Source organism: Pleurodeles waltl, chromosome 11, assembly GCF_031143425.1.
Source record: "Pleurodeles waltl isolate 20211129_DDA chromosome 11, aPleWal1.hap1.20221129, whole genome shotgun sequence".
Classification (NCBI taxonomy): domain Eukaryota; kingdom Metazoa; phylum Chordata; class Amphibia; order Caudata; family Salamandridae; genus Pleurodeles; species Pleurodeles waltl.
In genome coordinates this window covers 24,677,367-24,694,099 of record NC_090450.1, presented here as the reverse complement: position 1 = coordinate 24,694,099, position 16,733 = coordinate 24,677,367, and the positions used below count along the sequence as shown (strand labels likewise).

Here is a 16,733-nt window from a genome sequence, read left to right as displayed (position 1 = left end):
TAAAAGAACATTCATAAGGGAAAAACACTACATAGACATACTCATAATTAGACGCACAAACACTATCTTTGTTTACAGAAACACAGAAATCCAGCTTATTTCAAGTCAGTTTTTCTTAAGAGACTTTTTTGGCACTGCGGTCCATTGCTTTAATACTTCCATTAATAAAGTACCAAATGGGTGAGATGTCTTGTGTCTGTTTTGTTCGGATTAAAATACTGTCTGTTATCACACTCGCTAAAATGAGCTCTGATGGCCCCAGATCGCTTCTCGTTATAGCCATAGTCTACGCTTTTCTATCTTCTTGGTGTTGGCACACGCATTCTTGCAGAACTTACTGGGAGCCCAAATCCTAGGTTGAAGTATGGTCTCTTTCTTTCTTTTCATAAATATTCTTCTGTTGGGTGCGAAAGCTTTATTTACTGGGAGATGGGAGCTGATATTCGTAGTCCTCGTATGTGATCTCCAGGTTCTTTTGGTCAATGGGATCTGATGCCCCTGTCCGCTTCCGGACTCCCATGGGAAGTAATCCTGCTTTGGACTCAAGCAGCCATGTTCCTCCTTTAATCTGGATCTCAATAGTATCGCTCTTGTTTGGTAGCTCGCCTGGCTGCCCTGGGATTCAGTTAATCTGGTACCGGCCACCCTATCAAACATAAGCGGGTCTATCTGGACCAAGATTAAAGAAGAGAAACAGTTTAGGATAGTACTAGAGACCTAATGTGACTCAATTTTTACACTTAAATTTGAAAACTTTACAGCAGGCATGTCTATAGCCTCCCCACTATAACAACTCTTGCTTAATATCTCCAAAGTAATAATCTCTCTCCAAATTTCTGCACAAATATCTCTCTCTCTCTCCCTAATATTTCATCAATTATTATGAACGGGAGTGACTGAGTCAGCCACAATCTTTATACCAAACCCTCTTATGGTCGTATAACTTTTTGGCTTATAAGACTCACCTGCATCCCTCACATGTAACACAATATCACCATCTCTGTGCCTGTTTATTGTAATGTCCTCCGCATCTTTCTTTACGCACTTCGTTTTTAGGGTCGAGCCTGCGTCGCATGCGCTTGCGCATGCGTATCGCTAGCAAGACGCTTTAGGAATTAGAAAAGGGCTCGGAGGCCCGTCCACATCACGTCCGTGTCTTTCATTGGTTCGTGGGCTTGCCTGTTAGAATCTGCTTGCTTGCATTAATGGAAGGCACGCATACGTCATGCATTTTTCTGGTGGTTAGCCCTCCTCGAGCGCAGCGACAAGGTACAGAAAACATGCGAGGCTCGCTGTTTCCCGTCAGGTTTGTGGACTACTTTTTCTCTGTTTTTGCAGTACAATCTCGCTTGGCAGAAGTCGAGCGCTTTGCATAATATCGACCCTGTTATAGTTAATTGCACTTTTTCGGGTTACGTACATAATTGCACTTTTGCCGATAGGTTTCATTACGAGTGAACTGTAGCAGCGCGATCGCGCTGTTTTTTTCTTTTAACGTGGCAGGAAAAATCCGGTTGGGAGTTTACAACTGGTAAAAGCTGGAACTCGGACAAATGCGAGACCCTAGTGCATTGCAAATGCTTGTTGTACTTTTCTCTTTACCCGTGCAGAATGATAATGCTCGGCATTGATGGCTCAAATGGCAAAAACCATTGAGGTGGTGTCGACATCAAATGTATTGTACTTGTGCTATCAGAAAAGTACCTCTGTCTTTCCTTAGTATATGTCTAAATGTCAAGATGTGCCCGTTGGCCGTCTAATTGACGTATGCTTCCCAACTTGGGTACGAGCATCGTTACTGCACGCTACTTACCGCCGTCAGTGTGTGCACCGAATGGTTCTGGATTCCGCCATTTCAGTTTACGCTTGGATCCTTGTCTACGGGGTACAAGAGCAACACCTCCGCTCTTCTTACGGATGGTCATGCTGCAATGTGTAGCCAGTGGCTTTTGGAGACACGTTGCCTATTTGTGGGGTGGAATTACGTGGCAAAGCAAAATTGGAATTGGTTCCTTTATTGTCCAAAATCGCACATCAGGCTCATTCACAGATAGCTGCACACTCCCCTACTAGTACTGAATTTCATACCAGCATTCCTTTTGGGGGTTTCAGCTTGAGAACATAAAACTTTTAAGGAGAATACAGCGAACTGTGTATCATAACTTATGCTGTACCAAACACATGATGCTGTATACTACAGTTCTGCCCTTAGTTCAATCGACTATCCTCTTTTTGAAAAAAAAAAAAATTCCAGAGCACCCCTCTCCGTTTCCTTGATTGTGTGCCCCAGAAGCGGAATCGCTCTCAGACTAACCTTGTTTTTTTTTCTTCAGCGCCAATGGTAGTCGTACACGGTTTTCCTGGTTTTGTGTATATTTCATCACTTGTGCTCCCTTTTGTAGGACAACAGTAGAATCAGCAGTGATAGATTTTCTTTGTCCTATTTTTAATCAGAACAGCATGTTCTGATGTGCCAAGGCCACATACACACATGTTGGGGATGGTGAGCCAGAACTACTTTGAACCTTCATGTCAGAGCAATTTGCAGGCTTTTAAAATGCTTGGAACATTAAAGGTGTTCAACAAGCAGTTTTTAGGTCAAACCTTTACATATTTCACTGAGTGCCGAACGCATTGCTCACTAGATTGTCGACTCCTTTACAGCCAATGCACATTTTTTCCTTCAATTAGCTAATGTTGTAAATGGCTTTTCAATACCAGTTCCCTCATTAGGTCGAGTTAATGAGAGTTCGTGCAGCAGCCAAACAGTATTACCCGCAACAAAAACAACTTCAAACCTTCCAGAAGTTTTCTTTGTTCTGTATGATTTTTTTTTCCCTGATCCTGTTACATCAGCCTAGAGCTTTATAGTAGAGGTGTGACGAGTTCCTATGTACAGCAATGAAAGATATGAAAATGCAGAGAATTCACAACCGTTTTGATCCTTGTACGCTCTGTAGAGCCTTGACACACACATTAGAAAAAAGCAGGCTTTATTGTCCAACTTGTACATCAGTTATTTACCATCATATAAGACTGTACTCACAACGCCCAAAACACTTTCTTCCAAAAAGGAAGCAGCACGCTTACTCCTGATTTGTCCACTGTTCATACATATACAATACTTTGTTGATATTCATGTAAGGCGAGAGGTGGGACGGTGGTTGCTTCCATTTGCAACTCACTGACTGCCATCAGCTAGTGGGAAGAAGGTTTACATGGCATTGAGGTTGTTGATGATCTCACATGCCTTTAATTGAACCAAACCGGTTCCGTTTGACTCCGTAAACTTCTACCAGCAGTGATCGAGCCAATGCTGACTGGGTAGCCTCATGGTAAAAGGTTTGTACTCAAGTCCAGATACTTTTCATTCCTTCCGTTTATCGTTTTCTCTGTTTTTGTGAGCATCTGAAGTGGTCTATGTTGCATTGGAAATGCATCATCTAGGAGCCCGCTACAGTGTGGTGGTGCAGCGTATATTATTTCACCTGTTCATTCAGTCTCTGACATGTCACCTGTCGTCCCTTTCGCTTCCTGTAGATCTTCAGATGGTGAACATCACTTTGCGTGTCTTATCCAGGCCCAATGCAGCTACCTTGCCGCTCCTGTACCAGCAGCTGGGGAAAGACTTTGATGAGCGTGTGCTGCCCTCCATTGTCAATGAGGTTCTGAAGAGCGTGGTGGCCAAGTTCAACGCCTCGCAGCTCATCACCCAGAGAGCCCAGGTGAATAGCACAGATTGCGTTGAATTAAGGCCAATTGACCGGTTCTTCGGCAAATCATGTAGGGAATTGGGTGGTTTGGATTGTAACGATGGTTCAGCCTGAGTGAGTGAGTTATGGTGGGCTTGTATAGGTGGTGATCTGCTGATGAAGACAATTTAAGTTCCTTTCCTTTGCACGTTGTTTTTTCTACTGGTAGCTATTGAGACCATGGATCTGACTTCGTTTGTTCGTATATTTGAGTTTTTCATTTCTGGAATCTAAGGATTTCTTTTGGTAGATCCATGTTTGTTGTACTTGCCGTTCTAGGTCTCGTTGCTGATCCGTCGTGAGCTGACTGAGAGAGCCCGAGACTTCAACTTGATTCTGGATGATGTGGCCATCACGGAGCTGAGTTTCAGTCGGGAATACACTGCTGCCGTGGAGTCCAAACAAGTTGGTGAGTTAGGACATCATCTCGTTGATGAGCGGACAATGAACTTCAACCATTGAACTGGACCTAACGAGTTTCCTCAGCAACAGCTTGACGATTTTTTTCATGACATCACGTAAAAACCTTTAATCCGCTCCAGTATTGTCCAGTAACTGCTTGACTCTACTTTGAATCTACTCTAAGTAAGTGTTAGCTGTCAGCAGTCATTCAGCTCTCAAATCTCTCAAAGCCCATCTTCTGAAACAAGTGGTTGCTGCCTGGGGGAGCTCCCACTTGTTTTGTCTGAACAGCCCTCCCTCCCTCTCTCTCTCTCTCTCTGTGTCTTGTCCAGATTGAATTTAAGACTTGTTTTCTCACATACTCACTGCTTGGAATTAAACATTATCCGAGGTAGAACACGTTTTTTTCCATTTTAACTATCCTATGTCCAGTACACAGTTTTCAGCGCTACCGTTTTTATATTTTTGTACAGTGAGTAACCGAGAGATTTCTGAGCGCTTCAGCTTATGGCATTCGCTTGTCGAATGTGGGATTTTGTACTGAACGGCAAAACTGGACTGCTACAGCGGTGTTCACCTGAATACGTTTTTTAATAGGATTTTGATAAATGTGTTTTATCACCAAGAGTGAATTCAAAATGCACTGTGCTTTTGACAGGGATGCACACATGTAAAAAAGTGGAGGGAGTTAATGCTGATCTCTCCATTGCACATATTGTAAAATAATTATTTGCTGTGGAGTTAATTAACGAGATTTTTGTATTATTTTAAGCTTTTTGGCCACCACCGTTTGATGATTACTGTGAACGTTCGTTAATAATTTATTTTGGTGTATTAATGAATGGTTTTGGTCGCTGAAAGTTTTGCTACAACGAGATGATTGTGTAAAACTTGTGATTTTCATTTTTTGAAAGCTTCATTTCCTTTTTTTTCAGTTGGGTTTCAGGTGAAGTGTTCAAGGTATGCAAATCTTGATTTGTCTGGTCTTTGGCCTCCCAGAATCTGTTTATTATTGATGCTGCCAGTAATTTGGCGTGGTTGATCTCGGTTGTGATTGGCTTCCATCTCTTGGCCAAGTTCCAAAGGTGTTGTGCACATTTAGGTCAAACTGGTCAATGGAAGATGCTTAGCGGTCTGAAGCTGACCTTTGTCTCCCTAAGCAGGGAGCCAGTGGAAGTTGGTCAGTGCTGTGTTCATGGGGTTGATCCCTTCTCTGGTTTGCTTGGTTTGTTTATTCTCTACTGATTGCAGTTTTAGTATTGCTTCTTTGCGAGGGCTGGTGTTGACAACTTTGCCGCTCTTTGCATGCAATTGATGAGTTAATTGACTGGTTCAGAGGTGGCCAAGGTTAGATTATACAAGGTTTTTTTTTAGGTTATCTACGGAGAGAGAATGCAAAGTATTGGATTCTAATGTACTTTTAGAAGTACAGTTATCACAAACATGTACGTTTTTCCATTTCATGCCCGTTGCTGCATTTCTATTCCCTGTTAGTTCCACAAGGCACTTACGCTGAAGGTACCATTTGAGTAGTCATTCCAGAAAAATTTGATTTCCCTTTTGCAGATCTTCTCACTTGGGTGGCTATCAATACAGCCACCTAGCACTATTCAAAGCTTCCGCCTTGCCCTGCCTTGCATGTGTGGCATAGTTCCTGTGCCTCTTGTTGCCCTTGCAGCTTTGTTAGTCTGCTGGCCTTACTTGACCCATGTCCTTATGTCACCTTGTTGACACATTTATTACTTACTCTACTCATTACAGGTCTTTTTACTGAAGAGGTGGCCTGTGTTTAGTTTCAGAATCATATCCTTTGTCGTTCATGACATTTGATCATGTTGGAAATGTTCTCTTGTCTGGTTGGCTTTAAAAGGACATTGAAATAAAACCCTACCTACCTCAGCCCTGACTCATCACTTCCTGTGATTGTTGCAAGAGCTCATTTTGCACTCTGCAGCAAGCCTTGTTCCATGTGTACTTTATTTGTGTAGCAGATGTGAGGCACCCCAGACTGGTCTTTCAGGCATGACCCGTGCTTTGTCCCCACTATTGTTTCACAGGTGGCAAGGAATTGACAGATAACCCTGACTCCGGCTTTTTTCTCAACAAAGTTAGTAAGCGCTGCGTTCATTTACAGGATCAAGACTTTTTAGAAATGTTGATTCTGTAGCACCAGTCCTCGTCCCATTCCCTTTTCACTCAAAGGAAACCGAACTATCAAGGACTATCAAGGACACCCCATCATGAGGCTTCAGCGTCAGAGACTAGGACTTTTACATTTTGCGCACCATTTGGATAAAGGATTGTGGGCCTTTGTTAGACTGTCAAGAGAAGAAAGACTGAGCCATGGTCATCGTCGGCCATGAACACTCCTTAGTACTTTGCTAGCTGCGGAAACGACTCGAGACCGCCAAAAAACAAAAGTTTCAAAATGGGCAGCAAACTGTTGCAATTTCTCCTGTGACAAGGGCAAGTTCGTCACCACGGACAACATAAGAATAACCCTGCCTGTGAATGAGATTTAGAAATAAATTCAGTCAATTTTTATTCTAAAGCCAGCCAGCTTTTTCCAGGCGTTCCCATACTGCACTCTCTGCCGCAGTCACTCAGACAGCTACAGTAGGGTCAGTGGCAATGACTCAGTGCAAGAAGTGTGGAGGGTAGAGAAGTGGAGATGTTTGTGAAGCATTGCTGTATTGAAGCTGCTACCGGAGCCTAGAAACAATTGGGAAACACGTTTGTTCCGAGGAATCTACTTCCTGCGGTCCAAAGTTGAAGCATTGCCCACTCTGTACCCAGCTGATATGAAGCTGGCATCCACAGTGGCAGCTCATCGTTCAGAATCTGAGTGGGAACAGTAACACAGCACACACAGTGAAGCACATGCTTCTCTTTTGCAATCTTCCAGCTTACTTTCATCAGTAGTTCTTTTTCTTGAGGTAGTTTTCCTTCAGTGCACACATGAACATCTAATCCACAGAAGCCTTGGCTTGACTTCATGACTTGAGCATCTGCTGCCCTTTTGTAGGTGGTCTTTAGACTTTGAATGCATACTGTGGTACAACCCACCTTCAACCCCCTGAAGCCACAAGACATGATTCCCAAAGGGTAAGCGCTCCCTTTAGGACAACTTCCTTTTTGGAAATCAGTTAAAACACCTTGTTTCAGGGGTCAGCTACTAAGTTTGTCAGTTACTCTTTAATGGTTTGCAAATACTATTGCAGTTCAGTGTTTGATGATGACTCCTCTTCCACACCCTTGCACTAGGAAGGGCTGGACACTGATTGTATCTGCCCTTTAGTTAATTTGTGGCAGGACTTAAAATTTGCATTTAATCATCTAATCTTTTGAGATCCGCAGTGCTGTCGCAGTATCTCTTCTGTGTAGTCAGGGTGGCATAGAGTGTGATCGCGACCATGGCTTTGAAGCAGTAGTCTAGATCTTGTAAGGTTGCTCTGTCGTTTGTCTCAAGTCAACATGATTTAACCATGTATGAGTAATAGTTGGTAGCAAACTGCTTCTGTTCTTAGTTATCTCAAACGTAAACATGACAACACCCTAAAACCTGGGACATGTCTATGTAAAAAAGAGAGCAAGGCTGTTAAAGCGCCTGTCTGTTCCACAACAAAACCTTCTTCAACTCTTCCTCCTTCACTTCCATGACCCTGTAATAGGAGGCTGTGAAAAAAGAAAGCTGACCACCTCCCTCGGTGACAAACAGACCTACTTGGTATATCCTGTGCTCCTGCTGCTTCTTTGATATCCATCTACAATAAGATGGAACGCCTTCTCTACAATGCTCTGCTCCTGACCTAAACGTAGGACTTTGAACGGGTAGATCAAAATCACACCATTCGAACAAACTTCTGCATGGAATCCACCTCCCATTTACAGTCACTGATCATTCATTCCTTCCCGTTTCTCTGTTTCCTTTTCAGGGACATTGCTCTTACGTAAGTGTAATGGGACATAAGACTAGATGGGATGGGCTACCCTGTGTTCCATTATAAATGTGCACAGACAGTGATCCTAATTACTCAACCCGAGAGGGGCCCATGTCCTGTGCACCTTCGCCTAGTGTTTGTCTGACCCCTCACAAATAGCATTAAGAAATGTCTTACCATTTTCAGTATTGCGGCCCTGGGTGGTGGCAGTTTACGAGGGGTAGCTTTCTGCACTGATTTTCATGACTCAACCTATAAGTTTGGAACATACAACCAAGGCTTGTCATGGTGTTTCCAACTTCATCGCTTGTAGTCTTTCCAGCCAGCGGTGAGACACAAACATCAGTTATCTTCCTAAGTAGTGAAGTGCTTCTCCAGCGAAGGAAACCCTTTCTGTTGGTCAAGGGGAGGGTGTCATCTCCATAGGTTGTTGCTCTGAGAACTTGAAGGTCTGTATTTGAAGTACATTAAGGGTGGACGACCATTTGGGTATACTGCATATTTGTTTGAATAGCATGGTGTTGGTTTTCTAAGTGTTGTAGATTACTTGTCTTTCTTTCCTTTGAAGACGTTGTTTACGGTGTCTCATTTGTCTTGTAAATAGATTGTGTTAGTCTGACATAGGACATTGAAGAGGACTCTGCTACTGTTGGAGGTTTCTGTGATTTCAGTGTGTTGTTGGTTGTTTTTGCTATACCATTGTTGATTAGATGGATGATGTGTGTATATGTCAAGAGAATTTAGTTCTACCAACACATCCTCAGTCTGTGTTTTGTGTCATTTTCTTCTTGTTTGTGGATCGAGCATTCTTCAGTAGCTTTTGGGTGCAACAAACGAGTTAGAAATTTTGTTACTTACAATTTCTTAGGGTTGATAAGGTTAATCTAAAGATTGCTAATGGGAGATTTTGTGACCTGTACTTTGCACAGAGTGCTGTGGTGAGAAGGTTGTGCCAAAGAGTGGTGTGGTAGTAGGCTTTCAAAGAGAGAGACTGTTAGTTGGATGTTTTTGTTTGCCTGCATGTGTAGCGTGCAATTAATAGCTGGAAAAGTGGTTAGTAAAGCAGCCAATCTAAACCAGACCAGAAGTGCTACTAGCTGGGTTCGAGGGGTACCTTGGAGGTGATGATTGAGTGGAAAGTGCTGCTGAGAATAGGAATGGGATAGGACTGTGGGTGACTTCCAGCCTTCCTCCAAGATTTTCCCTTTAATTAATGTGGTCTATGTTGTAGCCTGTGCATTGCATATCGAGGATGTGGGTGGAGGTGTATGAGACATGTTTCAGTGATAAATAATGCATCTAGTTTGTGAGGATGATGGTGTTTTCTATGCCATCTGTGTAGTGGAGAGCAGATCGAGTGTTAATGAGCGTACGGTGTAAAGTTTCCTTCTGTGCTGTATGCTTTTGTGTGGCGAGATGTAGATTAGGTAGGTTCGGATTAGAAAGATGGTGGACCGGTCTGTGCCGTTTATTTTTCTGTGTAGGAGTGAGTGATGGGACGTGTGCTGATTGCGTTTGGGAATCAGGCTAGTATTGTCATTTCGCCTGATGCATGGAAGCACAGGAGTTGTGGACTTCTGCCCTCACAGTCTATGCATCTGAAGCTAGGGTGTGGGTGGCATGACGGACCCACAGAAGATTGGTGGTCACAGGAAAGAATGTGGTTACTTGATAGGCTGGCAGCAGTGTTTTCTGGGTCTATTCAGAAGTTCACATAAACTTTCTCCTGGGAGGCTTTAAATTACTTTTATTTATTTTTTGTCATCGTGATTACCGCTTGGTTAGCGTAGGACTTCTATGTGTTTCTTGATTGGTTAACAGAACAGTATGAGTGAATGTTACGTGACCTGGCTCAGCTAGTAGCAAGATCGCACTAATTAAGCAATATATTAAACCATCCTGTAAACTATCTACAGACAATCCATCAAAAGTAACACACCTAGTCTGGTGATGGGCCAGATGGGTTTGCTGTCACTAGCAACAACAAGTGATGATTCATACTGGAGAGCCTTACATTCATTTTAGAGCACCCCCTTGTTCTTTCTGAACCCATTTTCTTGTTGTAGCTCAGGTACTAAAACACTTTTCTTCTCAGGCATAGAGAATGCTATTACAGTATCATGGACATACTCCTAGAAGACGTTTTCTGGTGTATCTTCCCTCTTCTTCCAACCCCAGTATGTAGATTGGCGGAACAATGGCAAAACCAAGGCATTGCTAGAATCAAAACCCTGCTATATTACTCCTGGAGTAATCAGAGAGGCTGTTAGAGCTCTGATATAATAACTCAGTACTTGTCACCTCACTGTTTTGCACCATTGGGGACAAGTTGAAATGTTTTTGAGGACAAGTACCTATACGAAGCATCCAGTTCCGAAGGCGCAGAAGTAGGTATTTTATAAAATTCCACTCCTCTGCCTATATTTTTTAACTATGTGCTAGTTAAATATGTGGCTTGATTACCAATCTTGATTCAGCAATGTTTTATACTTGGAAAAAATGTCATCAGAAAGCGAAGTTAAACGAGCATTTGCAATGCAATGGGTCTTGCATTTGCTTGAGTTAGGGGTATTAGCATTGTAAATTCATAACTGGACTCTTCTTTCCACATAAATTGGTCAACCCTGCCTGCAAATTAGTGTTTCTTCAAATGCAACATTCAAAAAAATAAATATGCAAATATGAACAAACATATACTTCAGACAATCTAATATCATCAAGGCGTTTGTAATAAATTCTTTAAAACATATTTAATGCTGGATTGAATACAATGACAAGGAAATGCTGGCATTAAAAGATGTCATACATTTAACTTTCACTCAAGCAGCGACTTGTGATTGAAGTTAAATAACGTGGGAGGAGTGGTGGGGACGGCAGACACGAACAGGAAACTGAGGGATGGGCAGGAGGTGATAGGGACGGAAGTGCGAACCAATTCAAAGCGTCATAGCCGCCATGAGCATGAGTACGAAGAAGAGACACAGAAGAAAAAAAGTAGTTTGCACACATAAAACGTATCGGCAATCGCGCGATAATCCATGTAACAGGGTCCGTCTGCAAAGCAGTATCAAAATCTCCCCAAGGTGGGACAAACGTAAAGCATTTATCAATGCTCTCAAGGGATTTTTGAAAGGCAAGCCCACAAACAAATGAAAGTGATGGGCGTGGTTAAAAGCACACAATATTTACAACAGGTGGAAAGCGCTTGCGTGCTCAACCTTAAAAGGCTCGTGATAGTTTTGTGTAAGGCTTTGATGTTTTTGTAAAGAGTGGGAATGTACATATTGATGAGCATTGTTCTTTGCTTACAGCTCACCAGGAAGCCCAGCGTGCCCAGTTCTACGTCGAAAAGGCCAAGCAGGAGCAAAGACAGAAAATTATCCAGGCAGAAGGAGAAGCTGAATCTGCAAGAATGGTAAAAGGACACCTACTAAAATATATAGAACAAATACAAATCTGACAGCATTTCCTGAGAGCCCTCTCAGTGCCGGTGCAGGCGTGAAGAACCCATACGTATGCGTGTAGTCCAACAGTGATGTGCTGAAGAAAACCTATTGCACTGTGCAGTTTTTCATAAGAAGAGCATTTTTTTGTTTTGCTAACAACTTTGGCTCCAGTTGCTGAATCTTCACAAAAATTCCAAAACAAGTACATCCACCTCCGCTTCTTCATGGAAAACTTTGAAAAAGAGGGGTGTCCCAAAACGCATTTTTCCCGTGACATTGTCATAGGGAATTTTTAAAAGTGCTGCAGCCAGAACAGCTGAATGAAACTACACCAGATTTAGCAGTAAGGTTGATCTGTACTTTGAAAGCATGCATTTTGTAATTTGCTGTAAATCTACTCAGTAGTTTTGGCGAAATGAAGGCTCAAAATGTATAGATATATTAACAGTAAGGTTGAAATTCAAAACAATTGTAGACTTCTGATTGGCTGAGTGGGCTTTTTTGGAGCGAGAATTCAGATTTGTCTCACCCAAACATGAACAGAAATGTTGCAGAGACCATCACTGGTCCCTATGTTCCTAGAGGAACCGTAAAAATGAACTAAAAAAAGGGGTGTGTGTCCATGTGGGACTTGCTTCATCTCCCTCCTATCAGCATCAGATCGCCAGATCCCAGAATCGCTCGAGGAGAGAGAGAGCGAGATCAATTATCCTCACAGGAAGGATGACACACCCCAGCGTCGAGGGCATGTCTGAGATCTGAATCACTCTCGGTCCCCGGTCCTGTTATAGAAGAGAGGAAAATTCTAGAACCTCCCTCTCACTGCAGAAGTTTATTATTAAAAAAAATGCTGATTACTTTAGGCCAGCTTTGAAAAGAACACGTCAGGACTTGGCCACAATCGCAAGGTGCCCCTGCAAAACAAGACCGTTCCCTGCCGTCTCAGTACATTCTTATCAGCCTAAGCTCTTGGCGGGAAAGAACACAAAAAATAAAAACATGAGGACATTGTACAACGTGGAAAACTACTTGCAGCTTTTAACATTCGCGGTGACTAATGCTAAAATAAAGTCAATAGGTAAAATGAAGTTGGTGGCCACTAATGTGACGGTGTGCTGCTAGGCTACGTGCAACGTGGAGTCAGTAAGCAAAACACCAATATCATTACAAAAACCCTAGAAGATCACTGAAAAAAACCAAAGGTTAAAGTGCTGTTATAATTAGGATGGCTAATCCTATTGGAAGTTTAAAAAAAAAAAAATGCTGCGGGATTCACTGTGAAAAAACAAAGGTTAAAGAAGCTTAGGTGAAAATGTCTGTTAAAACGTAACATTTTAAACTCAACAAAATAATGAAATTTACTGGTTATGTTTTACTGAGTGAACTAGAATTTGAGCCTCCACCATGCTCTGCTTATTACCTCACAGATTTAATCACTTGTGACATGTTCAATGACATCATTGACAACATCACTGATAGCATGTAAAATGACATAATTGTTGACAACACTGGAAATGAACAAGACAAACTACGTGGACGGGCTAAAAGCCCACAAATCTCAAAGGTCTTCCCCTCTCTCTCTTTAACTTTTTAAGATCCCTGGCCTCTAGAGTCAAATCTGCTCCATTCACCCTGGGCGCCAGCAGATTACAAGCAACTAGTTTTCTCACCTTCTCTGGTTTAAACACATCAAACATCCCAGCTGTCTAAATGAGAACTGCAGCCCACATTCTAGTTATTTCTTGCTTGTACATTGGCAAAGCTAATCTAGCAGGTCCTCCTTAATTTGCATGTGGTCTTCTTAAGGTTGCTGTTGTCTTTTAAAGAGCTAGGATCCTTCCTTTGAAGTACATAGTGCCCCAGTCTTAAGTGAGCTGTACTGGTTACCAACACTTAAATACAAATTATGGATCAAATTTTATGTCTGCTACTTCAGGCGTATACCTTTTCTCCTAAATAAATTGCCCTATTTCTACAAACTACTTAGCATCTTGGCCAGTATAAGCAATGCCGGGAGCAAGGACTCTATACTTGGAGTTGTCAGAATTGAAAACTCCCCCAGCACCGCACCAAATTTTTACAGGTGGTGAATCAAGTCTTTATTTCATCCATTTTACTGCGTCTCAATTTCCTGTAGGTACGTCCTGTCAGTTGGTCCTGACTGTTACGAATTATGGTGATAGTCCTCTGATGCTGAAGGGAAAGTTAGTTACCAGTAATAATAGGTCTCTAGATTGGGATAACCACACTGAACATCAGACTCAACTTGAGGGACAGCCATAATATATTTATGCAGGTTGTTAATTTTAATGGGACACGTCAACATTTTGTCTGCAGCCTCACCCCAGAATCTCTTTAATCTGATAGAGACTTCTAGTTGCAGATTCCTTACCTTAGAATTTCCCCAGGCGTCAGACTTAATCCGGAGATTTTTTCTTCGAGCAGTACCTCTGCATGCCATTAGGTGGCATTGGTCAAGTCTGCGGGCGTTGTTGGTGGCGTGGTCGCTGTGATGACGTCACAGTCGTATATAGGCGCCACCCAGGCGCGCTGATGTCAGTTCTTTTCTTTCCACGCCAGCCTACGCACAGATCTGGAGAAGAGCTACCCCAGTCATTTTTGGACTAACTATGACATTTTGTCGAATTCATGTTTGACGAGTTTTGGTTTTTGTCTAGGGATGTCCCATAAAACCAGATTTAAGCCCTGCGACTCCTGGCACCGCATGATGTCGTTGCGGATCCGCACCTCGTGTGGCTCTGGTGTTTGGAGCTTTACCACAACCAAAGTTGTGCTCAGAGTGTCGGGCCATGAACCCAAAGCTTTGAAGGAGCGGTCCCTGAAGTTCATGGCAGCCCAACACTCGACTCTGCGTTGTTCTCTGTTCTATTTGAGAGGAATGTCAGGAGACCGGTCACGGAGTCACCACCATTCTTCTTCATCCAAGTCACCTGGACATTCGGGTGAGAAGAAGAAGAAGTTGAAGAAGGTGAAACGTTCTTCGACTTCGCCCCGTCGCTCGCAGAAGAGCGTCAATGCTCTAGACCTTTGTCCTCGGAGCCTCAGCCTGGGTCCGCTCTGCGCCGCCCCGATTTTCCGGGAGCTGGTGCTACACCTGCCCAACTTAAGGAGTTCTATGAGGCCATGTGCCTCATACTTGGGCAGCCCGACCCACCCTCTGCGCCTTCGGGCCCAAGGGAGTCGGTGAGGGCCTTCTCGGGTTCCAAATCGGCGACATCAATCCCAACTCCAGAGGGGACCTCAGGATCCGCTTCCGGATACGCCCTGACGCCGGTTGTGCCAACCCGACCTTCCCCGGCGTTGGGTCAGACATCGGCGCTCCAGGCGCCGATTGGGCCCACAATCGCCGTCGACCCTACACTTATTCCATAGACCCGGAGCCGAAACGATGTAGCTCGACACCGATTCCATTTTCCATGGGCTCCGCTGTGCCCAGGATTGATCCTGAACCCTATTCCTATGGGTATGGATACGGCGATAGTGTACAGGGTCGCTGGACCCTTTAAAAAAGACCAGCTTGAGCCTGAACTGGTCTGGGTACAGCATTTGGGTGATGCCAGTGGGTTGGACACCTCCCTGACACTGGCATGTTTTCTCCCCGTACCTTGGCTACAGAGGAGGGAGCGTCTTATTCTATGGTGGTGAGGAGGGTGGCTAAGGTTTTGAACCTCGAGCTTCCTTCTCTGGAGGTCAGGCCTAACCTCCTGACTGAAGTACTTCAGCCTGGGGCCTCCAACTCTGAACCCCTTCTTCCCTTCAATGATGCACTTACGGACATCCTATTGGGGTCCTGGTCCAAACCCAGCAAAGGGGCTCCTGTGAATAGGATGATTGCCTGCTGCCATTGACCTGCGCCGAATGACCCAAATTTCCTTACCCAACACCCCCACGCCCAAGAGCCTTGTCATCTAGGCTTCATCATCCTCTGGCGCATTCCCTACCGCTCCCCCGGACAGGGAATCAAAACGACTGGACAATTTAGGGAAGATGAGGTTTTCTTCTGCCAGTCTAGTGCTGCGGTCCGTGATCACTGCATGCCTTTTGGGCCGCTTTTCCCATACTCTCTGGGATACGGTCACGCAAGTGCTACGTCAAGTTCCGGAAGAGGCCCGGAATGTTCTCTCCCAAGCCATGACAGATGGGAGAGACACAGCCAAGTTCATGATACGTTGTGGACTGGATATGACCGACTCGCTAGGCAGATCAGTTGCATCGACGGTGGCACCGAGATGCCACGTCTGGTTGAGGACGTCTGGCTTTTCGGGAGATGTCCAGCAATCTTTGATGGACATGCCCTTTGATGGCACTCGTCTTTTTGGAGACAAGGCGGACTCAGCGCTCAAGCGTTTTAAGGATTCCCGGGCTACGGGTCGGTCCCTTGGCCTCGCAGCTGCTCCTCACCCCCCTCAGTCCACCTCTCGCTCCTTTTGTGGCTACAGAAGCGGCCCCCAACTGCGTCCATTTCCACCGGGCCACCGACCCACGCATGCTGTACAGCCCCTGCGCAGACGCGGGATCCACCGAGCTTGTGGATCAGGGAGTCAGCGGGCCGCCCAGTTCATCCCCGCCCCCTCCTCTGCCTCAAAACCTTCCTAATACTTTGGTACATCTGGGACCAGTTGGCGGCAGGATTCACCATCACGTGCCCCACTGGGAATCCATTACCAAAGACAAGAGGGTTTTACAGATCGTCCGAAGGGGCTACTCCCTCCCCTTCGAAACTTCTGCTCCAGCCATGCCACCATAATTCGATCATCTATCGGAGGATCTTTTGGCACTTCTCCGGAAGGAGGTCAAGGCTCTCCTGGCCAAGGGAGCCACAGAGAGGGTCCCTGTGCCAGAAGTAGGTCGTGATTGCTATTCCTGCTACTTTCTGGTGCCCAAAAAGGACAAGGGCCTTCGCCCTATCCTAGGCCTCCGGTCCCTCATTCACCCGATGGCGGAAAGAAAACAATCGAAGATGGAGTCGACGCCCATGCGCAATGGAAGCAAAGGAGGAGGAGTCCCTCGGTCTCGTGACTCGAAAGACTTCTTCGAAGAAAAACAACTTGTAACACTCCGACCCAACACCAGATGGCGGGCTATGCACAACATGTGAATCTGCAGCGACTAATGCCACGAACAGATGTACACTGGGTAAGTGACATTTTCATTCAAGATGTTAACCCTAG

General features: G+C 44.4%; 1 protein-coding gene across 1 annotated transcript in view; it reads left to right on the top strand.

Moving 5' to 3' along the window:
• The window catches only part of LOC138265271 (prohibitin-2-like), a 64,504-nt gene that overhangs the window by 25,969 nt on the left and 21,802 nt on the right, over positions 1 to 16,733 (top strand). Inside the window, exons 5-7 of the mRNA XM_069212870.1 lie at positions 3,541 to 3,725; positions 4,032 to 4,161; positions 11,407 to 11,510. Coding sequence (XP_069068971.1) covers positions 3,541 to 3,725; positions 4,032 to 4,161; positions 11,407 to 11,510 — 419 coding nt within the window. The remainder of the gene's footprint in view (positions 1 to 3,540; positions 3,726 to 4,031; positions 4,162 to 11,406; positions 11,511 to 16,733) is intronic.